Below are 26,853 nucleotides of genomic sequence, written 5' to 3' on the forward strand. Positions count from 1 at the left end.
GAGGTGCCCTTGTTCCAACTTTGCAAGCGATCGGGTGGAGAACGAAGGGGCAAAGGACTTCCCCGTGGCAGTAGCTGCACTAAATGACAGGGTCCCCCAACAAGGCCAGCCTATTTCTGGAATTAGAGTTAGAACCCCATGGTGCGAAATTTTGGGAAATGGTGTGCTCTGTAAACTATGACTGGATATTCCCAAGACATACCAGCATCCGGTCGGCTCCAAGGATTGTAATAACCCCGCATAAGCCAGGACATTACCTGACGGGGATACCCTGTTCCCACCACACCACCCTCGCCCACACTAGTCATTAAGAACAGCCCAAGAACCAGTGCTCTGCGCTGGACAGGTGACCTTCACGAAGTCACAGACTGTGGCAGTGGGTGGTGGCTAGAAACGTCAGTGAGCACTCAACTTCCATCACAGCTGTCCAGTAAGTGTCTTTAATAAGGTGAATGTGTTCAGAAAACTGGAATCTCAAGGTAAAATCTCTCATGTTCACTGAAAACACCCCTTGCAACACGTTGTCCTGTTTGCGGTCAAAACTTTCGTGGGGGCCTGTCACGGAGCACACTAACTAGATGTCAGGGGAGTTCGGAGCAAACCATCGACGCGCGCTTTCCCCGCGACACAACATTGACCCCAGGCATGTTCGCAGTGATGTTTCAAATGGCAGAAGGACAATTTTTTCAACTGAATTTTCCCGGATTTCTTATTTGGGATTTACATTGGCTGGTGTTAAGATCTAAATATACAAATATCAAGCTTATCGCATCTTCATATTTGAGGTGGTAAAAATAATAGTTTTGCTCTGGTTTTGTCTGTCTGCTCTCACGATATTGTTAAGTTTTTCTGTGCCACCAGGATGCACTGTTCTGCTGACCTCCTTATTTGTAGATGATACAACAGCCTACATAGAAAATCCTAAAGGCTTAGCTGTTTTTTTAAACCACTTTATTGACATATGATTGACATACAAAAAGCCATACATATTTAATGTGCACAACTTGGTGGGTTTCGGATGCGGCTGTTTTTGATGAACCTGATGTGGTAGACAGGTCACTGCTTTACAAGCACAAGTGTGCTTCCCAGCTCCCACCACCAGCCCGCGGCCCTGTGGCCAGTGCCGGCCAGTGGACCGGGAGGAGAGGTAAAGCGTGTCCTTCCAGGTGGGGGCAGTTAGGAGCTGATGTGCTGGCCCATACTCGCCCCCTGTCCCCGTGACCTCTGGGGCCACATGCTCTAGACGGACACGCTACGAGAAAGGGGGGGCCAAGCCACCCGAGTCCGTGTGAAGGAAATGCACGTTCACTGTGTCATGGTGAGATTTCAGGGGATGCTCTGTTGCAGGAAGTAAATCACCACGATGACAAAAACTCTTGACAAATCATTGAAAAAACTTACATGGGACGTTAATGATTCACCAAGAGCAAAGACGAATAACGAAGAGGTCTTGTCCTCTCTGATATTAGAGTAGGAGGCGGTTCGTAAACATACGATAGTACCTACACAGGAGCAGGAAGATAAGTGAGTCATATTTACATGGGGACCTGTTGCAGGATAAAAGGAATAATAAAAGGCAGCAGAAGAGGGCCAGGTGGGTCAGTAGGTGGGGCCAAGGAAACATGTTCATGACGCGGAGGGGAACGAAGGTGGACTTCTATGGAAAACAGAGAGAATTCCTGTAAGTTGAGAAGAAAAAGCCAGGTAACCGGAAAGCCCAGAGAAGGGTAGGGAAAAAATATGAAGAGGTTATTCGAAGAAAAAGTCTGAACGGCTGACGAGTTCAGGAGCCAATGTCCAAATGTATTAGTTAGCGAGAACTGTACTTTGTCATTATTTTTTTTAATGTTTATTTTTGAGAGAGAGAGAGACAGAGTGTGAACAGGGGAGGGGCAGAGAGAGAAGGAGACACAGAATCCAAAGCAGGCTCCAGGCTCCGAGCCGTCAGCACAGAGCCCGACGCGGGGCTCGAACCCACAAACCGTGAGATCATGACCTGAGCTGAAGTTGGATGTTTAACGGACTGAGCCGCCCAGGCGCCCCAAGAACTGTCCTTTAAAACAGAGATAAGAAACCACCCAAAACTCAGGATGGAGGATATTGCTGAGGGTGTTTGAGGAGGTGCATGGACTGGTCAGGGAAGCCGTTCTGGAAGATTCTGGCAACACCCAGAAAAAGTCAGAATGCTTAGGTTTTATGCCAACAAGACACGCGTGGGCACAGCTCCCAGGAGAATCTGAACACGCATTCCTAAGACGGCCAGTCTGAGGAGGTGAACTGCAGCATTTATGTGAGGATAAGAGCCAGACAAGGCTGGGGTCTTCCCCCGAGAGAGGATGAGTAGAAGCGGTCGATCACACTGTGCACACAATGTGCTCAGCAGCAAATACAGGCATGAGAGCAATGAGGAAAAATATAAAGGGTTACATCGACGGCTCACTAAACCACCGAAAACACATATATGCCCAGAACGTTACACACTTTACAAGGATCCAAGCATCTTAAAGAACATCTACTAAAAGCCGAGGGGTTTCCACAGATTGGGGGGCTGTGGGGAACCCACCTCTCTGCATCTGAGACAAAAGGAAAGTCAATACAGATGAGGTAGGAGTTCACGTACCTATGTGAATATATACGTACGTACAAGAGTTTGATCGTTTTCCCATCTATCGATAGTAGCAGGTTAGAAAACGTGAGGAATGCAAGGCCCGTTGACACTATCAGCAAATACTCCATGACCCTGGGGCGGGCCGCCTCTACCAATGCCACCACGGTCCCCATCCCTGGCGTCCACGTCCTTTCCCTCGAGTGCGGACGGGACCTGTGACTTACATCTATGGAGCAGTGTAGGGTTAAGTGCTGGGTTTCTGTCTGGAGCCCTCTCCTTCTCTCATGAGCCGCCATATTGCGAGCTGCCCCAGGAAGAGGCCTCCGGTCAACTGCCATCAAGGAACCCAACCCTGGCAGCACCACACAAAAGACCTTGGAAGCTGAGCTCCGCCACCTTTTGGCAGCCGCTCGAGGGGAGACCAGAGCCAGACGCGCCCAACCACAGAAACAGTGAGACAAGCACGCGCTTGTTGTCTCAGGCCACCAAATCTTGGGTTGATTTGTTAGGTAGCAATAGACCCCTGACAAAGATTGCTAGGACTCAGTTTGATGGCCAAGTTCCTAAGGAAAATAAGGCAGATTGCGATCCAAGTACAAATGAGCAAAGGACAAAGTAAAAAATTCAAACGGCAAAGAAAAAGATCACGTGAAAGATGTGTTACAAACTGAATTTCATTCCCCTCCAATCCGTACATTGAAGCCTTTGTCTCTGCTGTAATTGTATTTGGAGACGGGGTCTGCAAGGAGGTGAGGAAGCTTTAACGAGGTCACTAGGGTGGGTCCCCACGCCGGGACGACTCACGTCCTTCTAGGAAGAGGAACAGACTCCAGAGCTGTGAGAAAATACATTTTTTTTAAATAATTTTTTTAATGTTTATTTATTTTTGAGAGAGACAGAATGTGAGCAGGGGAGGGGCAGAGAGAGGGAGACACAGAATGTGAAGCAGGCTCCAGGCTCCGAGCTGTCAGCGCAGAGCCCGACGCGAGGCTCGAACTCACAAGCTGCGAGATCATGACCTGGGCCGAAGTCAGACGCTTGACCGACTGAGCCACCCAGGCGCCCCAGAAAATACATTGTTGAAGCTGCCCGGGCTGTGGTGCCTGCTTTGGCCACCCAAGCAGTGCTGGTGCACAGAAGCAGACCTATAACTCAGTCCCCAACCAGGACAGCTCGCTCCTCACTGGTGCTACTGTCCTACGATGGCCACTGACCAATGCAGGGCTCACTGGAACGTCCACGTGCGACGTCTCTTGTGTTCACTTTCACTGCCGAAGGGCATTTGACTCCTACTCAATAAATGCTGCTTAATTGAACCGCATTAGAGCAATCTACTTCCCTAAAAAATCATTATAATCGAGAAGGCAGATCAAAGTCGACAGACACAGAGAAAATCAGTTTCTTTTTCATTTAATTGCTTTTTTTCCCCATCAAATGCACGTAGTGGAAGAAAAAACCCTACAGACCATTTTAATTACAATACCGTGAGAGTCAGAGATAGCCTCCCGAAATTAAAACGTGAACATTTAAGGGTACAGTGTGTGAATTAGAAAATTATAGAAACACTTTGAATATGCCTTTTTATTTTATAAAAACCCTTGGAATACATATAATAAAGCACCTAGTCTTTTGGTATTTTGGGGGGCCCTGATGTTTGTGAAGTTTACGGAAAAGCCCTCTCATCACGGGACCTCCGGGGTGGGTGGGCATCTGTGGTCGGGCGTGGGCAAGATGCCGAAAGCCAGTGCCAGCTTAGAGTCTGGACGCACGGACATAGGTGCTCATGACCGGGGAGCCGCAGGGAAGGCTCGGACCACACTGCCACCCTCTTTCAGTGCTGGTGACCCGTCCAGGCTGTTTGCTCCAGAGTCTACACTTCTGGGAAGACAAGGCAGGAGGGGTTAAGGGCAGACCGTAGCTGCACAAGAGGAGAGGCCACGTCTCTACACGTCAAGTCCGTTATCTCTGCCAGGAGCCTTCCTTGGGGGGGGGGGGGGGAACCCCTGCCTGTTCCAGCGTCCTGGACGCAGACAACTGGAGGTATTTGGGCATATTTTAATGGATTCCTCTGCTCTGCAAAGTGCAAACGGCCCTCCCCCAAAACTCCGTGATGGATGTGGTGGACCACCAAAACCGTGGTGCGCTGGTTTCCACCAGTGATCGATAAAATTTACAACTAAGACTTGTTTTCTGACGGAACTGTAAATTGAATGAGTCAAATTACCGTACAAGTGAAACGGAGGGTTTTTGGAAAGCATCCTACATCTAAATTTGATGAGGATATCTAAAATGACAAAAGCAACTTAAATTTTTTTTAATGTTTACTTATTTATTTATTTATCTATTTATTTATTTTTGAAAGAGAGAGAGACAGAGTCCGAGCGGGGGAGGGGCAGAGAGAGAGGGAGACACAGAATCCGAAGCAGACTCCAGGCTCTGAGCTGTCAGCACAGAGCCCAACACGGGGCTCGAACCCACAAACCGTGGGATCATGACCTGAGCCAAAGTCGGATGTTCAACCGACTGAGCCACTCAGGTGCCCCATAACTTCTTTTTTTAAAGTTTATTTTGAGAGAGGGAGAGGAGAGCATGAGCAGGGGAGGGGAAGAGACAGAGAGGGAGAGACAGAGGGACAGAAGGAGAGAGAGAATCCCAAGCAGGCTCCACGTTGTCAGCACAGAGCACAATGTGGGGCTTGAACTCATGAACCATGAGATCATGACCTGAGCCGAAACCACGAGTCTGACACCTAACTGTCTGAGCCACCCAGGTGCCCCAAAAGTAACTTTTGATCTTAAAAAATGCATCGACTTGGGTGTTCCGCCATAAAAACCAGTTGGATTAAAACATATTCACTATCCTTTCGACCTTAGGCTGTCCACTACTGCTGAATTCTAGGACCACCGACCCTCCAGCGGGTGTTGGAAAAAAAACCATCAACGGTCTGGTCCTCCTGGATTAGCCACACCACCGATGCCAGCCCCTGCATACCCGGTGTCCTCTCTCTCTCTGCAGCCCCAGGCAAATGCACGTTCTGGGGCTGGAAGTCCATAGCATAGTCCACACCGACACCTGCTTTGAAAGAAAGGCTCTGTTTGGGGCTCAACTGTGTCCCCAATATTTATGTTGATGTTCTCACCCCCAGGAGCTCCGAATCTGACTGCATTTGGAGACGGAATCTTTCCCGAAGCGATTAAGGTAAAATGAAGGCATCCGGGTGGGCCCTCGTCCAAGGTGACAGGTGTCCTTGTAAGAAGAGATCAGGACACAGACCGCACAGAGGGACGCCCATGTGAGGACACGGGGAGAAGAGGGCTTTGACAGTCTAGGAGAGGCCTCAGGGGAACCAAACTCGCCCACACCTAGAGCTCAGAGGTCCGGCCTCCCAAACTGTGAGGAAATAAATGTCTGCTGTTTAAGCCACCTGTCTGTGGTGCCTTGTGATCCCAGCATCCTCTGAATAATAATATAGCCGAATACAGCTCCAACCAGAAAAGTCACAGCTGAATGGAAGGGAGTGGGGAGAGGAGAGAGAGAGGGAGGGAGAGAGAGAAGAGAGGAGAAGGGAAGGAGAGAGGGAGAGGAAGCAGAGAGAGAGGGAGGGAGGGAGAAAGGAGGAAGGGGGAGAGAGGAGGGAGAGAGGGAAGGACAGAGAGGGAGGGAGGGAGAGAGGGAGAGGAGAGACGGGGGAGAGGAGAGAGAGGGAGAGAGAGGGAGTGAATTTACAGTGGCTCAGAAACTTCCACCAGGGACATGGCCACGAAGAAATGAAGGAAAAGGTGTTTGCGGACAAGTATTCAAATCACACCCTTCATGCTAAAACTGTGTAAAAACTGAACCCCAAACCGGGACACCATCAGTCGGCTGGGGAAGTGGAACAGGGTCCCTCCCTCACCGTCTCTTTGGAGCCCAGATTCGGCCTCCGTCAGGCGTCTGCCTCGTGCTTTCTGGCAAGTAGGAGGGTGACATTTCAAGGGCACATGATTAAAAACAAAAACAATAAATCTAGTTCTCGTTTGCTAAAACACCGTGACCGGTAGATTTCGTGTTTAGAGAAAAAAAGAAAACACAAGTCATGTGGGATCCACACGGTGCTGGGGGTGAAATTATTTGGGTGCTTACTGCCAATCGGCAATCGCCTTTTTGATCGAGTGTCGTTTTGTTGCTAAAAACGTGCACTGTCCCGACATTTACAGAGCACTCGACACCTGTAGTCTCTTTGATGATTCAGGATCCTGCAGCACCCGAAGGTCACCGCCTCAGTTATTCTGCCACAGTTGCGGGCTGACAGCCAGCTGCGAGGGCAGGGCTACCTTCGTGGGCCCCACGTGCCCCCACGGAGCCCCACCAAAATGCTCCCCCTGTGGGGAGGCGCTCCCTTTATGGGGGGATGGTCCCCCTGAGGGGAGGCGCTCCCTTTATGGGGAGGTGCTCCCCCTGTGGGGATCACATGGTTCTCCAGGCTGGGAGACAGCAGGGACCTGTGAGGAAGCATGTGCCCCACGAGCTGGGAGCAGGAAGCTCTGGGCTTGCGCAGGGAAGGGAGCTGCTCAGCCAGAGTGCGGGGCAGGGGGAGAGCAGAGGCTGCAAGGAGGAGGTGAGGCAGAGAGGGGCCTGCATGGATGCTGGGATTCCCATGGGGCACTTGGCCTTGGGGTGCTAAGGGGCAAGGCAGCTCCTCCCGGGGCAGCTCGCTGAGTCCTCCCAGGGATGCCGAATGGACTCCTGTTCCAGCGAGTGAGGCGGGGGTGGGGGGCTGAAGGGACCCGCAGACCCGCTGCTGAGACACTGAGCCCAGTCTCCCTAGAGTCAGGTGCTCACCGCCCTCCGGCCTCCCTGCTGTCCCGGGGCCTGAGCAGGTGGGGAGCAGAGGGAAGACTGGGGGGGGGGGGGGGGGGAGCGGAGGGGAGGGCTACGCTAGGGCCTGAACTGCAGAGGGAGGCTAGCGGTAGTGAGTGGGGAGGTGGTGACACAAAAGGCTCATTAGATGAATGTTCCGCACAGGAGAAACAGAGTTTGAAAACGGGGAAATGATGAGTGGAGACTCCGTTTCCTCTGACGCCCGGTACGGGCGAACTCTGGAAGCATGTGTAGGTGGCCCATGGTGCGCTGGGAGCTGGTGTTGGGAGACCGGGTCTTGGCCCCCCACGCTGACCCCCAAGCAGGAAGTGAGCTGGCTCCTGTCGTCCGGCTGTGCCCCACCCCCCACTCTGACCTGACTCTGAGCCGCTGTGTCCTGGGTCCTTGAGCAGGGCGGGGGGTGGGCACGGAGAAGCATCACAGAGCGCCCCACAGAGCGGGACTGTAGGGGGTGCAGGGTCTCCCATGGGCTTCCCTAGCACCTTCTCCTCCTGGACAGTGGTGGCCAAGGCTGACACCCGGTCACGGGACAGCAATTTGGTGAGTTATATCTTGCTAATTTCCCGGTTTTCTGCTATGACGTTAAAATAGCCACTCTTATTTAGACAGAACCTAAGTACTGTCTGCTACTCCGCTTTGCTCTGAAATTTCAGTGTCTTTGTTACGAGTCGAAGAAAACTAAGAAGGCGGTCACGTTTACTGAGTGCCGGATTCTGGCATTGCCCCTCATGGGTCCTGCGTGAGGATGATGTCATTGATCCCTCGGAGGGGTGGCTTCTCCTCAGGACACCAGCACAGGTGGCCCTCAGAGCTCCGAATGCTTCCGGCTGCACCACGTAAAAATATCCAGCACAGGCAACAGCCTCCCTCCAGTCCAAATAATCAACGTCCCAAATGTCACTGAGGCACTTGACATCCGAAGGGGGGGGGGGGGACACCTGACGCCTCTGTGTGCACCTGGTGCAGTGCTGTGCAGCCCGCCAGAGAGCCCGGGCCGGAGGCGGCCTTTCCGGACCCGCGGCTGCCAGGAGGGTGCCCGCTCTGAGCTCGGTGGGCGAGCGCGGGCAGGCTGAGCCTGCCTCTTTCCCGGGGACCTGCACACAGTGGCCCTGGCCCAGCTCTACCTGAGAAGGGCGGCCAGCAGTGGCAAGAACCGCACGTTCGCGGATGCAACAGTGAAATCGGGTGCATCCGACGAGGACTCTACGAACAGACAGACAGCGAGTACGTGTGCTGGAAGGTTCTATGGGAATGGGCTGGAAGCTATTTCTCATCTTTTTCCATTGACGGGAAAACAACTCGCGCCTCGGACCTTGGACTTTTGGAATTTTGTCTGGTGCAGGATTTTCAATCTCCTGTAGCTTTGTTGTTCCCACCGAGGAATTTAAAACCATAATACATGCGAAGAGAATTTGCTTTAAATGGCAAAGAAATGCCAATGTTATCAAAGCTCAAGAAACGTCACTGACATCTTGGTGGGCTCATTCACTACGTCTACTTTTCCCAACCCTGCTTAATTATGTGATTCAACGAATTAAAAAAAAAAAAATACCTTAGACTATTCTGGAAAGAGTCAGTGTAAAATCACAGCACAAATGCTATGCGTAAGCCTGGGCTTTGGGAAACCTGTGGGTCAAGGCCCAGCTCCTGGCCCCTTGTGGCCTAAGGCCTGAAGCCCACGGACTGTGGGAGGGCATACTGGCCACACCACAAGCCCACAAGCTTTACAACGTGCACCAGCAAGGAGATAGGGACGGGGCCCCGCGCCGAGCAAACCCCACACTCCTCTTCATCCAAGTGGCTCTTTCTTTTCTCTGCAGTCATTCCCAAACCCGCATTCTTTGCCCAGACTTTCTTCACATTACCGTGTGATAAATTTAACATATGGTACGTGCGTCAGGTTTGCAAGAAATGGGTTTTAAAAGGTTTTACTCCTCCAACCTCAGCGATGCCTTCTAGAATATTCTGAAATATTTTCTACGATGCTACCTACCCGCAAGTGTTGTGACTTACTGGCTTCAAAGAACCTCAGAAACTAGCGAGATGCAGGTGGTCCAGCAGGAGATGGGAGAGATTGGATACAAAGTAGCGATATTCATAGGAACAACATAAGGGGGAACAGGAAAGGAAGATACTCACTGGCCGACGACTGACCGGATGATTCAGAGAATCCTATGTCTGAAAGCAAAGATCGCTTATGAAAAATTATCCCTTCAGGGCACCTGGGTGGCTTAGTCAGTTAAGTGTCTGTTGATTTCAGCTCTGGTCGTGATCTCATGGTTTGTGAGTTCCAGCCCCACGTCAGCGGGCTCTGCAATGACAGCGTGGAGCCTGCTTGGGATTTCCCCTCTCTCTCGTTCTCTCTCTCTCTGCCCCACCCCTGCTCATGCTCTCTGTCTCTCAAAATAAATAAATACATAACTTTAAAAAAATTTTTAAAAAGAAAAATTCTCCCTTCTTATCACTCACTCAAACTATACCTGCCTTATCAGACCAGGTAGCATTACTGAATTATTTTTCTTAAATTCTTAATTCTTAAATTTCTTAAATTCTAATTCAAACGCATTAGAAAATAATAGCCTTTCCGGGTAGATGTAGGAGCCCGAATTTTCCTCAACCCTTTGGGCAACTTAATTTAATAGTCCAGTATGGAAGTTTCCACTGAATCTACAGGGCCGGGCCCACCGGGAGGAGGCCCATTGTGTCCTGAGTGCATGCTGAGTGAGGGCACCGTCCTTTGTCCCTCAAGTCCTACAGCCACTGCTTTGTGCCGGACTGTCTTCTCTCTAATTAGTGGCCTCTCACACCCGGATCTTTGACAAGTCCTACATGATGATGCTACAAAATGAGACCACACGGAGGGAAGAAGATGCACCTAGGAATTCGAAGTCCCTAGTTCCCGTTGGAGAAGCAGCGGTCTGGTTCAATCCCATCACGGATGGGCGCCCCAGAAAACAGACACCCGCCTCACCTCTGCTGGCTGCCAGCCGAGCCCATTGTGCTCCTCGCGCCCGAAGCCCTGCCTGTCTTGGACCTCCGAAAAGCACGCACGTGAATGTGCTCTGACGTGGCAAAGCCACGTGCAAACCACGCTCTGGGCTGGGGGCGCCTGGCCCCCACCGGCCCACCCTGCATCGGCCGGCACCTGCTGGTGCCCTCCCGCCCTCCTCCTGCACTCGTGCCTCTTAGAGACGGCTGCACCCTTCGTGTACCTCCTCCCGCATCCAGGTTTGAGGGTCTCTCCCGATTGGGTGTTGACGCACACCCACTTCTGAGGTGGCACCATGGATCCCTTCGTCCACAGGCCTTAAAAGTTCAACAGTGTGGCCTGCCCTTGTGCCGTTTATGGCCTCGTCAAGGGCGATGACGTCGAGGGCTGCCTGACAGCAGGTGCACAGCCCGCTGGGCTCGACCTTCCCAGAGAAGCCTGCAGAGCCCAAGGCTTATCTGAGCAGGGGACCAGCAAGCCCCAGAGACTCAGGGCTGTGCGGTCAGGGTCAAGGTGCAGACTGAAGTCCTTTAATATTTTTCTTAGGCTAGGGTGACTGAAATGATGTCAACCAAAAGATCTGATGACAGCTAGATAGTCTGCAGGAGAGAAAAAGAGACTCAAATGCGAAAACTCAGTCTGAGCAACGGTGAGTAGAACGGTTTCTTTTCTAATATTTTTGTATATTTTTGAGAGACAGAGCATGAGCAGGGGAGGGGCAGAGAGAGAGGGAGACACAGAATCCGAAGCAGGCTCCAGGCTCTGAGCTGTCAGCACAGAGCCCCATGCAGAGCTCGAACCCACAGACGGTGAGATCGTGACCTGAGCCGAAGTCGGACGCTTAACTGACTGAGCCACCCAGACGCCCCAGAACTGTTTCCATTTGCTGGCTATGATGCTGAAAACATCGCCCACCGGAAGACGCAGCTGCGGCCCCAGCCACTGAGGCCCGTCAACCGATTCAGATGTTACAGACTCCAACTTCACGTACAAGAGAACACCCCTCCCTAGGCTGCTGGGCCCAACGGGCTGAGAAACACGAGGACAGAGGATGCTTGAGCCTCTCGTGACCTCAGAGGTTGAGTTTCAGATTTCAGTATGGCTCAACTGTGGGAAAATCACCATTCAGCCTATACACCCCGGAGGATCAGTGAACTCTAGGCCACCCCCTCTCCTCCTGGGAATGTTGCTCCTGCCCACCCGGCTCTTAGGATTTGCACGGATCCTGGAGGCATCCAGGCACCCTCCAAGCAAACGCAGGAAGACCGGCCCTAGGCGTGGGCCTGAGCTCAGGGTCCTAATGGAATGTGAGGCAGGCGCCGGTGTTCACTCTGATTAGCCTCCAATTGTCACAACGTCACGTATCAGCTCCCAGGTGTTCCTGAGAAAATGCAGGAAGTCCTACAGGTTGGAGCTTTCGACTAGATCTCCCTTGAATTCCGCTCAAGGAAAGGACTTTCCTGGAGGTACTAGAAAGGCAATACCCGACCACAGTGAAATTCTCTTGACACTGGACTGAGGCAATCCGGGTGATTATTTGGTTTCTAAGCCAGGTCTTCATCTTAAAAGAAAGTGGTAACCCCAAAGTGTCCCAGTTATCATATTCCATAATGAATCAAAGCATCCCAGCCATAGTTAATGGCTAACAAAGCCATTTGGTGTGCACGGAGATAGGGTGAAAGTAAACGTATTCAGTAACAATATTCTCACACGTAATTTTCTGACTTAGCAGCAGCAAAGAAAATTAAGCTAATGTAAAGATACGCTAACAAATAGGATTCCTGAGAGAGCAAAGTTGTAAAGGTGAAAAATAGCCTCTGATCTGTGGCTGGACTATACAGATACAGAGTCACGGTTACTGTCAGAAACCAGATCCTGGCAAAGTACAAGGACTTGACAATGCAAAGCCAACAGAGGCAGTGACACAGTAAGAGGCAGCGGCTCCGAGAGGGGGAAAAAGACAAGCTACCCTGAGACTTTTGTGAGTATTTGTAAAATCGTGGTCAGGTATGAAAAAATTCGAGCCAACTGGATGTCAACATAGCCCTGAAATGCTAACAGCTGTGAAAGCTTATCCCTTCGTGTAATGGATTTAAACGTGAGTCAGTTCTGGGTCCTTGGTGACAGTTTCCTTGTGTGTTTATTTCACTGCCCACTCTACTTCTTCGAAAGAAGGAACATCTATTGATGGCCCCCTCTGTGCGTGGCACTTGGAACATCACTTCCTTTGGGCGTCACGATTCACCTGCGGAATGGGATTACACTTTCTATCTTCAGGTGAGGTCCCTGAGGCCCAAGGAGGTGGCCACCTGCCCAGCAGGGAAGGAGGTTCCGGAAGACGGATGGTATCAGAGCCCTTCCCTCACCTTGATGTCCACGGCTTTATCCCAACAGGACGATGGGAGAGCTGACTATATGTTGGGACTTCTAAGCCTCATCCCCAGTGGTTCTGGCCACGAGCTGCATGATATGCTTGTAGAGCTTTCCCAAGACAGCCGTCAACATTGACAGCCACGAACTACCTGGAGTTCTTAACTGGGGCCACGTATCCCTGAGGGTACAAGGGTACAGAAGCTTGGATGGAAAACACGCCTTTATTTTCACTACCTCCTAACTGCAATTCAGGACATCGTTTAATTAGGATGGGAGGTAACAAACCACAGCCTTGACTCTGTCACCAACAGAAATTGAGATAAAAAAACAAAATCACGTTACCTTTGGAATAGGTATCTTGAAATGCCGTTAATTACTACCTCCAATTAGAGGAGTCATCAGATCTGTCGTTAGATTTCCATATTAAACATGTTCATGAAGAGGTGCTTCTTAATTTCTATTTTAGTCCATCACTTTTAAAAATGTGGTAATTGTACTTAAATGTAATTGATTTCCTTTGAAATCCTAGGAATTTTCTTTTGTGCATTAAAAAAATTGCCCCGAGGAGGGGTCCACAGGCCTCCCCAGATGCCAAGGGACCGTGCAGTCCTCAAGGTGGCCTTGTCAGGGTCAGAGGTGGCAGAAAGGGCTCCTGGGGGCTCCAGTTCTTCTCCGATGGATCTGGGAGAATAGCCAATCTCTCCTAACCACAGAAAGGCAGATGCCAGGATCCCCCTTTAAATAAAATAACTTAAAAAAAAATCATCCTAATTCAATCCAGCAGAGTTCAAACTCACGTTTTTTTTAGATTAGTTTGATTTATGAATTATAATAATTTCCTTTAAGCTTTAAATAATTTTACTGGTTGATCCTACAGTTGGAGAAACTGTTTTTGAAGAGCTCAGATTATGATGTTTCCTAATACACACTGCACACGTGATCAGAGAATAAACGAGCAGATCTGTGAGCCGGGGGATCTCTGCAGCCACTCTGGGCGGCTTCCTTCTGGGCTGGTGGAGGCCACTTCCCCAGGACCCTAACCTGTGTGATATGCTTCCCACCCCCACCCCCCCCGGAGGGACTGGAGGGGGCTCTCAGCCCAGGGACATGTTCTCTGCATGCGAAGAAGCTTCCCTGAGAAACAGCCCCCTTGCACAAAGTGAGATTAAAGAAATGATTAATTTAGTAGTTTGATAACTTTTTAAAAAGTTTTACATTTTAAAGGCTTGTAATATTCCACTAGTTACAATTAATTTAAGCTTGTAACAAGATTCATTTCCCAGTTTCTTCCATAATATTTCTCCTTTTCCCTGGCCTGGAAATAGAGTGAATTAGTGGATGTCATTATCGTGAAAGACCTCAACCCAGATCACTCCTTGCAGCAATTAATATTTATTTTGTACATTTACATCCAATTCCTGACTGGTGTCTCCTGGGGAGCAAAATGGGCACCCAGCCTGACACTCAAAATTCACCCTAATTCATATGTGTCAACAAGGTAAAAATAATTTTTTTAATAATTACGTGCGCAAAATGTCCCAATTTGTAAAATGGTAAAGGCTGCTTTTTATTATAACCCGCAAATAATCAATTCTGTTACTCCACATTCTGATTTCTGGAAATGTATGATCTTCAAGATCAAAAGACAGAAAGCACCACCTTGATATTTTTCTGGAAATGTTTGCTTCAATTTCCAAGTAAGTTGAACACATTTCAATCCAAAGTGCAGTCGAATCCATTATAAGATAGTATTTCCTTACCTCTCTCATCAAAGAACTTTTAATTAAAAAAACATCTTGGGACTGCTTGCCAAATATTGTGATGGAGAAATGGTGTTTTCCAGAACTTATTTTTAAAGTGGTAATTTTTTAAACCGGAGTAGCAATTATGTTCCAAAAGCATTTCTTTCTCGGGTTTTTCAGAAATTTTAAAATGCCTTTCCTTTTTCTGTGTAGAAGGAAGGCAACAATGATGGTCTTTCTCCTACAGTTTTGAAAGATGTAAAATATTCTCCTATTTCAGACAATCCGTACCCTGAGCGTATTTGGACCAACTTTGCTGGTAATTCAGTAGATTGGATACGTTATCCCTCCCTCGTGGATCAATTCTGAGCGTTGTAGCAAAACCAAGCTTGGTATCATTGCAAAAGCGTCTCTAAAAGGTGCACAGGGACCCATGTGGGACGACCAAACTGCACATGTCACTTGGCCGGGATGGCTTCCACTTGCCAACTCAACAGCTCACTGAAAGCTGGTGGTTCTGGCACTGGACTACCTGATGCCAACTCAGCTTTCCCCTTCACTCGCCATCTGCCTTAGGCACAGGTTCAACCTCAGCGAGCCTCAGTCTCCTCCTCTGTAAAATGGGAAGAACAAATAGCACCTGACTCATAGGCTGTTGCAAGGATTTAATCCAATGGCCAACATAAGGCATCTGCACGGCAGCCTGTCCATGGTAAGCAGCCAACACATGTTCAACTCCTGTTGTGTTGCAAACAGGGGCAAAGCGAAAGGACGGTGGTGTCTGCTGAGATAAGCACGTTGTGTGACGAACGATTTATTTGGCACGCACGATGTGTCTGGTATTGTGCGATGGGAGTAATACGTAAACGCAGTCTAGCAGGATAAGAACAGAAATGAGTGCCTTCCAGAAAGTGTGAGTGCTTCGGAAGAGGGTTTTTTGCAGAGGAATTGGAGCATCGGGGTCGGCTGGACCTCACCTGGTGAATGTCAGGGGGTGGGGGGCGCGGCCCGGGAGCCAAGCAAGGATGTATAGGACCAGCAGCTGGGGCTGGGAGAGGCTGGTGGAGGACGGACCTCTAGGAGGCCACAGCAGGTGGGGAGGGTTTGAGGGGTATTCCATAAGGGGCGTCATGAAGGGTGCTGGAGCCAGGCCTACGTCTTGGGGGAGCCAGGGAGGCAGCAGCAGGGAGGAAGGACGGGGACAGAGAGGCTGGACGGGGAACTGCAGGGGTCCAAGCAGGAGATGACAAGCATCTAACGAGGCAGGAGCGCAGGGCAGAGAAGAAAAGGCAGGCGGGAAAACACAAAAGGCAGAGTCCCAGTTCTCTGCTCCCTGCCCACGCCCAAGCCTGCCGGCTGGGGAAGGGGCTCGTCAGGTGACTTCTCGGCTCCCATAGCCACGCCCTGCTCTCCATTTCCCATCCTGTGCCACCTGTTAGCTCCTAAATCTGCTTCTTCCCCCGACTTTCTCAATCTGGGGTCCTGGGTCCCCCGACACTGCTTTCTCCCTCCTAGACTCACCGAAGTGGCCGGCCAGGAGGAGGACCAGGGATGGCATGAAGAATGGGGAAGGGAAGCCTTGGGGACACCAAGAGTGACATAGCTGCCATGGCCAAGTCAAGGTAGACCCTCAGTAGGTGGGTGCTGCGTGAACAAATGAATGAAGCATGATGATGAAAAACGAGCAAACAATCCTTTTAGTTTGCTGACTTACTGGGTAGGGAAGCGTAGACGTTACTGGAAACATTTCTGCCGTTACAACGACTCCTTTGTGTGTTTTGGGAATGCCTGATTGTCCCATTTACGGGCAATGAAACAGCATTCGGGAAAGCAGCGAGCCTGAGTGTTAGAGTCCCACCCACCTGCAGGGGACAATGCTCCTTCTGAGAACATCACACAGAAGGTTCGAAGATCCCACTGACCCCAGGACCCCACCTCTCCCACATCCCCAGGGCACACATGGGCCACTGCCAGATGTCAGGCCCACGGATACCCAACAAAGGGGCGCTCATCCAAACAGCAACCAAGGTATGACTGTGGGGCTGCCTGACATGCCAAAGGCCAACGTGAACGGGTTTGTCATTGTCCCCACTGGGTACTTCTCCATGGCAGGCACTCGACACGTGTCTTAGGCACCACTGTATGCCCGGTAACTGTCTAGTACATAGTAGGCACTCAATACCTGTGTCATGGGAACTGGTTGATTCCTACTAGTTATTTCTGGGTAGTCCGAGTGCCTGAGCCCTTACGGCTGTGTCTAATGGGTCAGTGAACTCTCTCGAGCACACTTCCTTTTCCAGGGGCCATGCTCCCCTCGGTTTAGGGAGGAAGGACGTGGTTTTATGATGGCCTCCTCTACAAGAGGAGGGCTCCCAGGGGGCTCAGCCAGGCCGGACACAGGACAGTGAGTCCAACAAGGCAGGAGGGGAGAAGGTAAGACAGTTACCTCCACGGCCACGGACACTCCTGCTGTGGCCACTGGTGAGGAAATGCACGTGGACAAGGTGAGCAACTCATGGCCCAGGGTGGCTTTTTCAGTCCTGGCCACACATTAGAATCACCTTGGAGTTTTTCCAAGCCATCCCCAGGGCCTGATCCTGAGGGGAGGGCTCTGGCACCAGAATCCTTGAAAGCCTCCCAGGGCATCCAATTTACCGAGGGCGCTGAGAACCACTGGCAGCGAAGAATGAAGCCCCACCTGCCCCTCTCCCTCCTTCTCGCCTCCCCATTACCTTATCAGCCTGGCAAAGATCTCAGGTTCACGAGATCGGAAATGTGGCTCAAAGGACCCACTCTCAGTGGCTGCTTTAAAAACCAGACAAAACATGGAAGCCATCTCGGAGGGTTTGTTAGCTGTCCCCAACGTACTACTACCGAGGCCGCCTTACTTCTAAGCGTGGACTCTCACACGCCTGTCCCTAGGGATGAAAAACGGCAGAGCTCTGGGTTGTGGGCCTCCGGCTTCAAAACAAACTTCGAATTGTTGTTACTTGTTGGCATTTTCCATCAACGAACGAAACCCCCCCAAATTATCCTGTCCCTTAACGAGAAACACAGACCTGTCACATCCCTTCCCACAAGTCAGAAGTGTGCACAGAAACGCATTTACATTCTCTTCCTGCAAATTCAGATTCTCAAAAGTCCACAACTCAGGGTAAAGTGAGTCACTACTATTCTTAACTGCACCATCAGCCACGGCGCTGCGCCCTCGCCAGGGATCCAGCTATGGGAGCCCGCCAAATGGCATAGCGCTATTTTTAGGATACAGAGTCCCGTCTGTGTCCTCCTGCCCGTCCTACTTGATATCGGAACAAGCTATTTTTTCTTCAAACGGCCAAGCACATGGCTACCTCAAGCTGCAGAGTCATCCTGGGTGGGCAATTATCTCCGTCACCTACACTTGGCACAGGACAAAAAGACAGAGTGACTCATTAGCACTCCCCACCAATCCATGCTGCTCGTGAACCCGTGGCTTTACCCGCCCCCTGGTTATCACAGTTTACACTCTACATACATACCCCCCCCAGCCCCCACTACTTCCCCCTATAAGGGCTACTGGCTCTATCCCAAGGTGGCCCTCCCGGGCCCTCCTCAGTGTGGCCTTGCGTTCACAGGAGTCGGCCTCACCTATATTACTCTGCAAACCAGTAAAAGCCTCTAGAGACACGAGGTTGAACTGGTTATAAAATCCCCATTTGAGCTTGTTCTGGTTTGCTACCATGACCCTACACAATTCCCATACTGAGTCCTAATCCCCGGCACCTCGGAATGTGACTGGGTTTGGAGGCAATCAAGTCCATCTGATGTCGTTAGGGTGGGCTCTCAGCCAATGTGATCGGTGTCCTTACGAAACGAGGACACAGATGTGCACGGTGGGAGGAGCACGTGAAGACATAGGGAGAAGTCCGAGAGCCACGGAGAGCGGCCTGGAAAGTCTCCCACGCAGCCCCAGGAGAACCCCACCCTGCTGACACCTGATTTCAGACGTCTGCCTTCCAGAACGGCCAATGTCTGTTGTTCAGCGCCACCCTGCCCGCCCCCCCCCGCCCCCCGCAGTCCACGGTGCTTCCTGACAGCTGCCTGGCCAGCGGTATAGGGCTTCAAACCCTGTGTGTTGATTACACCAGCTTAGAAACCACAGCACTTTAGGACCCAAAGAAACGGTGGTTGATCTTCATCGCTCTTTTTGAGAAGACCTGGAGATTTTGCGGCCATATGTCAAATGCTATTCCAAGACTTTGCACTTCAGAAGAAGTTCTGAAGAAGGCTGTATTTGTGCGTGTGTGTGCGTGCGCACACACAATTCGCAGTGGCACGATGCAGAGAGCTTTAAGTCCTAAGGTCGAGCTCAGAGATGCCCTGGATCATCACACCGCTGAATTGCAGGGCGCTTTACTTTTTTCACCACGTTCTGACAAGTGGAGACACCTGCCAGCTTCCTTTGTTCAAAGAGCCCAGAAACTAACTCTGTTAGGCAAAACATCACTGTCCTGGAATCGCTTCCCAGCTTGTGGTTCAAACACGAAGATCTGAGGCCGTGTCAGTCCTGCTGTTCTCATTCTTCTGCGGACGCCTGCCTGGGTATTCTGTTCTCTGCGGCCACAAACGATTATCACGCGGGTCACACCCAGCAGACCGCTGCCTGGAGGAGACGGCCAGGTGCTTAGACGGCCCCCGTTCGGACTCTGCCAGTCGTGACAGCCTTCACTACCGAGGATCCTCGGTTTCCAGAGCTTTGCCAGTCATCGCGAGAATTGGAACAGGAGGTATCGACTTCCCCCGACTGTGCCGAGCCACGGTCTTCTCACCTGTACGGGGACCATGGAAACACTAGTGCCAACTGAGGTGACGCAGCCTAAGTGTGAGCTGGCCCGGGGCTTAGCACAGAGCACCCCGTGAGGTTAGCTGCTGCTATTATCCTGAGCATCGCCTGCACGTTGGGCTGAGCTGTGTGGTTGGCTCTGGGAAAACAGAGGAGGAGTAAGGAACAGTCTTTCAAGTGCCATCTGGTTCCCTGCCCCTGGCAATGTCTAAGTGATTGGAAAAGGGGACACTCGGGAGGCAAAGTGATGTGCAAGCAGAAAGCTGAGTTGGAGCCTCCTCAAACGGCTTTTGGGGACCCTTCTGCTCCAAGGACTGCCAGGAGGGGGTCTCTATCGATCATTCAGTGATCCCAGGCTCCAAACCTGGTGTGTGAGCCAGGGAACTCCGAGTCGCTTCCCGACCAGGGCCCTCCAACGCTGGTGCTAGTGAGCCTAGGTCTCCAGAGTCTGTACTCGGAAAGCTTGGCAAGGGGAGTCTTGTGTGTGAGGCCACCTGCTAGGTCTCACGCTGCAATGAACTTCCGGACCATCTTACAGCTTCTGAAGGTCGCAAATCCTGCCCTGGAGCCAGGGAGCGTCTCTTTTGGTTCGGTAAATGATAAAGGATATAAATTATGATCCAACATTTTCATCCGTTCACTTTAAAAGTTTGGAAATTTTCCACTTCATTGCGGAAAACCAAAAGAATTACTGAGAATGTCTCCATTTGGTCAGAACAAGGCTTAGTTATAGACAATAAGCAAGCAGGGCATGTGTCTCACTGTGTCTACAAAGAACACATCCTACAAGAAATGCACATCGATTTCACTTAAAACCACCACAATCCATAAAGCAGCACGCAAGACATCGGATAACGCGGGCCCACTAGGTAGAGGTCTCGTGACATGACTCAATTTATCGTATCCTGCGATAACCCCGAGCTTTTTATTTTATGCACAAAACCGTTCAGCAAACCTTTTCTTCACACTCCCGATGGAACCTTTAAAAGTGTCTTACGGTTTCTCCGAAGGTGCAGAAAGAAAGTCAACTTAGTACACCCTCGATTTGGAAAGTTAAGCTGAGCAGTTATGCAAGTGGGAAAAAAGCCTTTCTTAACTTTGTCTCTTAAGACACACGAATCCAAAAAAGGAATGGCAACAGAGAGGGGAATTTAACTAGAGTAGAACAGTTCTTTCCTCTAAACTAATTATTGGTTCGGCCGTCCTGGCTGTCTTCGAATACCTCATCAGGTGTTTTGATGGCTTTGCCAAAGCCTGTTACCTTTCACCACGAAAAGAGTATTTGCACCAAGCAGCCTGTAAGCAGGGACCTCGAAACAGAAAGGCACGCTAATGTTCAGGTCCCTGAAACACTGTTAGAATCCTTTTGCGCACAGGATCTTGAAACAACATGGCTTCATTTCTCCTATTTGTATGTTGCATTCTGAATAGTTGACATGAATCCCCTTTTGGTGTCTTTTCGGGTGTTGAAGCCAGCACAGACAAGGCAAAGGTGTTGAGCTGGTGATTTGATACATTGCCCTGTTCTTGCCTTTAGTTCAGGTATTTTACACACTAGAATTTAGAACGGATAGGAATACAACAGGTTTGGTGGAGGGCCCTGAGTCCAATTAAGTGAGGTTTGAAATTAATCAGTAAAAATGTTGACAATTATTTTCAACAACGAAAGCAATAATCTTGCAACTTGCAAACTGTGTGTAAGGCTCAATTTGGTCATGAAGGAAAGGAACGTATACCCAAGGAACTTTAAGAGAAGTGCACGGGCATCGATGCAATTATTATGCACAACATTAATTTAAACGTGGAAACCACGTAATTTACAAAGATGTATCTCTTTTTAAGAAACGTCCTCACTTCCCATTTGAAATCTTTATTTTCCTGCACCTTTCAAAATGCAGGCTGTGGTCCAAGGGACCTCTAGGATCTCTTCCAAACCTAAAATGTCATGATTCTGTGGCTCTATAAGATGACGTTCCTCTTCCCCTGATCCCCAAAGTCATCTCACCGTGGAGAATGAAAGTAAAGACTTCCAGAAAGTTCTGATTCACAATGATTTAAGAAACAGATAACAAAGGCCTTTTTTTTTTTTTTTTGCAGAATATTCTTCCACATCATTTGTACAAATCCTGTTGGAAAAATAAACTAAGGTGACCCCTCCCCCCACCCACCCCACTCCTGTGGCTTGTATTTAAATCTCAGGCACCTTACATCAGAGGCAGCGCTGAACGGAAAGGAGTCAGCATGAACCTCTGACACAAAAGCATTACACCTCTTTCAGTTAAAGATGTCTCTCCAGAGCTGTCATATGCATCCTTTTCCTAACTCAAGAAATAAGTGGAACCGAATGAATCCCAGAAAAGACAGACCGGCAGGATGGTACTTGGTAACAACAGACCAGGGGCAAGCAGGAAGTGCTCCTCCACTGGAGTCAGGACGCTATTCGAGTAGAATCCCAGGGGCTCTACCTCTGGTGAACTTGGCAGTGAACAAGCATTATTTGATTAGTGTGAAAAGATCCTGCCGTGAAAGGGACAGAGGCAGGTGACAGAGGACTGGTGGTTTCTGATATGCTGGCTGTAGAATGAGCAAATCGAGGTCATTCAGGGTCTTCTAAACGAAACGATTCTCCATAATCTACAACTGCCCATACAAAAATAGGGTCTTATCAACTGCTTCATATTGATTCGGGAAAATATCAATCAACTCGAGCATCATCAAGAGCATGCAGTGTGGCAAGATAAAACCATCATGCCCCTGTCTGGAGCCAGGTGGGAACACAGTTCAGAGAAGACGCATTCATTCTTTGCTCTGGGGTCCTCAGGCGTGGAGCTGCCCGCCTCTACCCCCTGGGGGAGTTCACTACTTAGTTAAAAATCTTTAGCCCTGAGAAAGGATTTAACTTGCAGAGGCACCAGGAAACCCAGGGAAGAAACAGGTCTCGGAGAGACCCGGACCTTGAACACCTGCCCCAGAGGTGATGGTTCCGGAAGGGGGCAGGTAGGCGCCAGGCATTTCCTTGACAGAGTCTGGCCTTGACACTTAAGGAACCACTCAACCCACACCTTGGCTGCTCCAGTGAAATTTCTCAAGAGCAGTATTTTCACCTCTGCTCTAGATGCCTGTCAGAAGGAGCCGGCAGAGCAGGGCTATAGGTTCACCAGCAGGCCAGCCCTCCGCAGGGCACCCCACACCCCTGCGGCGCACCCACCTGAGATGTTGCTGGGAAGATCCTTGTGTGTGTGTGTGTGTGTGTGTGTGTGTGTGTGTGTGTGTGTGTGTGTTGGGGGCAGAGCAGGGCGTTCCGGTGGCGAGGTACCCCTAAAGTTCCACCTTCAGGAGATTATGGGGTTTCCGAGAAGGGGAGAAACAGATGGGGGGGAGGAAATGAGAGGGGTCAGGGAGATGGAGGGGGGCTGGGAAGGAGGAAAGGGGGAGAAGGAGTAGGAGATGCGGCCTATGCACCGGGGCAAAGGGGGCAGGAGAGAGGTGGATGTGCGGAGTGGAGAAGGCCACCAAGGGCAGGGGGTGGAGGGGTGGGGCGCGAGGGGAGACGGGGAGGGGTGAGGCGCAGCAGGAACGGGGTGGGGGGTGGAGGAAGAAAGGGAGCCGAGCCCCGGGCACGGGGGCGGGGGTGGGGAAGCGGGACACAGGACGAACGGTGGTGGCGAGAGGCGCAGAGCGAGCGAGCGAGCGAGCGAGCGAGCGCGCGCGAGCGCCCGCGGAGACCGGAGACCCGGAGGGACGGCGCTGGGGCCCCCGCAGCGTCGCCCCGTCGGAGGCGGGTCTGGAAGCGGCCGCCCGGCGCCCCGCGCCCCCGCCCTCCCCGCCGGCCCGCCCGCCTTACCTGGCCCTTGACCAGGCTGGCGGCGAACTGGCGCATGACGGCCTCCACGGTGTAGGCGCTGGACCAGCCGCGCGGCGTGAGCAGCTCCATGCAGATGGCGCCGCCGTCCAGCACGTAGCCGTTCTCCAGGCGCGGGCTGAGCACCCGCATGAAGGGCGGCGAGAAGGGGAAGTTGTCGGGGAAGGTGAGGTTGAGCAGGATGAACTCGGTGTTGGTCTCCTTCATGTCCTGCCACAGCACCGAGTCCTTGTCCACCTGGTGCAGCTTCACGTTCCAGTCGAAGAGGCTCTCGTCCACCAGCTCCACCGAGATGAAGCGGTCGCTGAGGCGCGCGATGTCCTGCAGCTCCTTCATGAGCCGCCGGCTGCGCACCTGCGTGCAGTGCTGCTGGCGCGCCGCGGGCACCAGGCTGCCGCCCGCCGTCGCCGCCGCCGCCGCCGCCGCCGCCGGGCCCGGCCCCGCCCTGGCGCCCGCCGCCCGCTCCCGGGGGCCCCCGGCGCCCGCCGCCCCCGCCGCCGGCTGCGGCGGCTTGTCGTGCGGGGCCGGCTCCGCCGCGCGCTTGCCCTTGCCCTTGCCGGGCCCGGGGCTCGCGTCGCCCGCGCCCCCGGGCTGCTGCTGCTGCTGCTGCTGCTGCTTGTGGCCGCCGCTCTTGGCACCGCCCTTGCCGCGCAGCGACGCGCTCTGCTGGCCGCCGCCGCCGCCGCGGTGGTTGTGGTGGTGCTTGGGGTCCTCGGTGTCCCGATTGTGCAGGCGGATGAGCCCGATTTTGCGGAGCAGCGTGGCCATTTTAGGCTCGGCGCCGGCGGGGGGCTCCCCTCGGCTCCTGCCCCCGGGGCCCGAGAGTCGGGGCGCGGGGGGCGCGGGGCGGCGGCGACGGACGAGCGCTCAGCGGGGCGCGGCGCGGGCCACCCCCGGCGCCGGCGGCCGTGGCGCAGCCGAGTGGGCAGCACGCGCGCTCGCCGGCCGCGGTGTCGCCGCTGTCATATGACGGGGCCCGCTCCGGCTCGGGCTCCGGACGCCAGGCGAGGGGAGGCGTGGAGGGGACGCGGCAGCGGCTGGTCGTCCCCCCCGCCCCCTTCCCCGGCCGGTCCCTGGGCGCAGCCCCCGGGAGCCCGGCGTCCGCGGTCCTTTGTGCGCGGCCGCGGCCGGACCGGCCTGGAGTCCGAGCGCCGCGCCGGGGCGCGTACAGCCGTCCGCAGCGCCCCGGAGGCAGCTAGGTGGCCGCGGGCTCGCGCCGTGCGCGCCCGCCGGACCGTGCCGCGCTGGCGGCTACCGCGGGGCCCCGGCCGCTGCCGCTCGCGTCGCCGCCGCCGCTGCGGCTGCTGACATTGCAGAGGCGGCTGCTCCGTCTGAGCCGAGCGCGGCGCGGAGGGGGCGGCCCTGCCGGCCGGGGTGGGGGGGGCGCGCGGGGCGGAGCCGCGGGCTTGCCTGCGCCGAGCCGCCCCCGCCGCCCGCCCGCCCGCCCGCCGCCCGGCTCCCGCGGCGACACGCCACGGCCGCTGGGGGGAGACAGCGGCGCGCGGCGGGCTGGCCGGGAGCCGGGCGGCGGGGCAGCGGCGCGGGGCCGAGCGGCCCGCGGTAGCCGGGCGACGGCGGACAGCGGCGGGAGAGGGGGCGCGCGCGCGCCCGCGGGGGTCGCGGGGGGGTGGGGGCGGGGGGCTCAGGGGCCTTCGGCCGGGGATGCGGGCTCGCCGCCGCCGCCCCCCCCCCCCCCGGGCGCGAGCCTCCGACCTCGCTTAACCTCGTTAGCGCAATCCGGAGGGGAAGGGGTGTCGGGGAAGGGTAGAAAGCAACCTGTTTTATTGGTCGCCTCGGACCAGATGGAGCCCAGTGTCCCACACAGCAGTCCCCGGCCGGCGGAGGCGGAGACTGGGGGACAGGCGGCGGGGACGCTTTCATGAAGACTGACCTTATGAAGGATCGGGGCCTGGCGGGGACGATGCGGGAAGCGTGCCCGCCGCAATCCCCCTAAAGACTAGGGCCCCCGCCGCGCCCCGAGTCAGGACTTTAAAGGGTGAACGTTACGCAGATTCACCCCCACCGGCCGGCCTGGCCTCCCTCCTGTCCGCCACTCCAGAGGGTTCTGAGTTCAGAAAGGAGGAGGAGGGGACTGCCGAGCACTGCCTTTCGAGTCGTCCCCCAAACTGGGCGGGGGTGGGGGAGGCATCCAGCGCCGCGCCCACGGGTGCTGGAGACGCACGGCGCGCCCCTCTCCGCTCCGCCGCCCCGGAGTCCCTGGTACCCGCCGCGGACCTCAGGTCCGCCCGCGGAAGGGAAGGGGATCCTCCTTCAATCTGGACACCTCCATCCCTCTTTTCCCTTTCTGCCTTTCACCCACTGAAACTTACAATTTTTATCGGGTGAAATTTCAAGCAAGAAGCTTGTTCGGTGCTCCAGAAGCTGGAAGAGCCCGAGAGCCCGGGAAGCCTGGAGATTTGCAGGGAGCGCGCTGCCGCTCGCGTTCCAGGGTGTGCGGCCGGACTGCGCAGTGGTGAGAGGCGCGCCCATCTCCGTGAAGTGGGGGAGAAATTACCCCCTAAACCTCAATCAGTGACCAAGAACTCTGAACCTCACCTCTTTTCCCGACGTGACTTTCAACTTGGGGCGTCTCTAAGTTCATCAGCAGGGCGCGTTCATTCTGGTGCCACAGTATTGTTCTGTTTTTTAAAGCATCTTTATCATTTTCATTTCATTTTTTCATTTCCAAATCATTAAAGGTTTTCATGGCATGAAAGAACTCTTCAGGCCTCAGGCCACCTGCGGAGACTAGTTGAGACTGAATGGGTGTGGGGTTGGGCTTTCAGGGGTCGTCTCCGGGGAAAGGGAGGTGTTAGCGTGGTCCTCACCAGTTTGTGGCAGTGAGCAGTGGACACCTGCTCCCTGGGGCACAGACCCCCACCCCGGAGAGGTGACGATACGAAAGTGCATTTCCGGGAGGCTGTGTTCAGGTGGGTGGAACTGAGGACAGTGCAGTGTGGCCCAGGCGAGACCAGGGATGGTGACCAAATGTCAACCAGAGCTGATGGAGGGTCCGTTGGTCCGGGTCTCATGGGCTTTCCTGCTGACCTTGTTTTGTCCAGCTGTGTTTTGTAAGGATAGGCCGAAAAGCAGGATGACGATGTCTGTTTGTAAAGTACTGTGCGTTCACTTCATCTACACGCGAGGGGTACACACTGGATGGTAACGTTGGTGGGGATGGGCAGGCATTACAGGTTTTATCGTTTTGTGGCTTCTGAGCCCTCTCAGGTTTTACCTGACCCCTGGTGCTGGTGAAGAAACGGACTTTCAAAGAGGCTCAGTCCTGTGCTCTGACCTACCCCCTGGTCCTGTGCCTCCCAGCCCCAAGCTGTGGGTTGACCAGCTGCCCCTGACAGCACAGTGCACTGTCAGGACTCTGGGTTCGGTATCAGCCCCAACCCCCACCAGGAGGGGTGTGACCGTCAGTGCCACAGCCACCTGGCCTTGGGTGTGGCCTCAGAGAAATGTCGGTGGCAGCAATAGTGACCAGTTCTCCCTGAAGCAAGGAGGTCATCCAGTGTGATTTGGGAATGATGTAGCTGAAATCCCAGGTACCTATTGTAAAACTATTTTCAGGTGGAATTATTACTGGGGTGG

General features: G+C 53.1%; 1 protein-coding gene across 1 annotated transcript in view; it reads right to left on the minus strand.

Annotated features, from left to right (window-relative positions):
• UBE2QL1 (ubiquitin conjugating enzyme E2 Q family like 1) overlaps nucleotides 1-24,592 on the minus strand; it is a 39,290-nt gene extending 14,698 nt beyond the window's left edge. Inside the window, exon 1 of the mRNA XM_027073989.2 lies at nucleotides 23,239-24,592. Within this exon, the coding sequence (XP_026929790.2) occupies nucleotides 23,239-24,024 (786 nt within the window). The 5' untranslated portion in view covers nucleotides 24,025-24,592. The remainder of the gene's footprint in view (nucleotides 1-23,238) is intronic.
• Between the last annotated feature and the right edge of the window lie 2,261 nt (nucleotides 24,593-26,853).

This window comes from Acinonyx jubatus, chromosome A1, assembly GCF_027475565.1.
Source record: "Acinonyx jubatus isolate Ajub_Pintada_27869175 chromosome A1, VMU_Ajub_asm_v1.0, whole genome shotgun sequence".
NCBI classification, from domain to species: Eukaryota; Metazoa; Chordata; class Mammalia; order Carnivora; family Felidae; genus Acinonyx; species Acinonyx jubatus.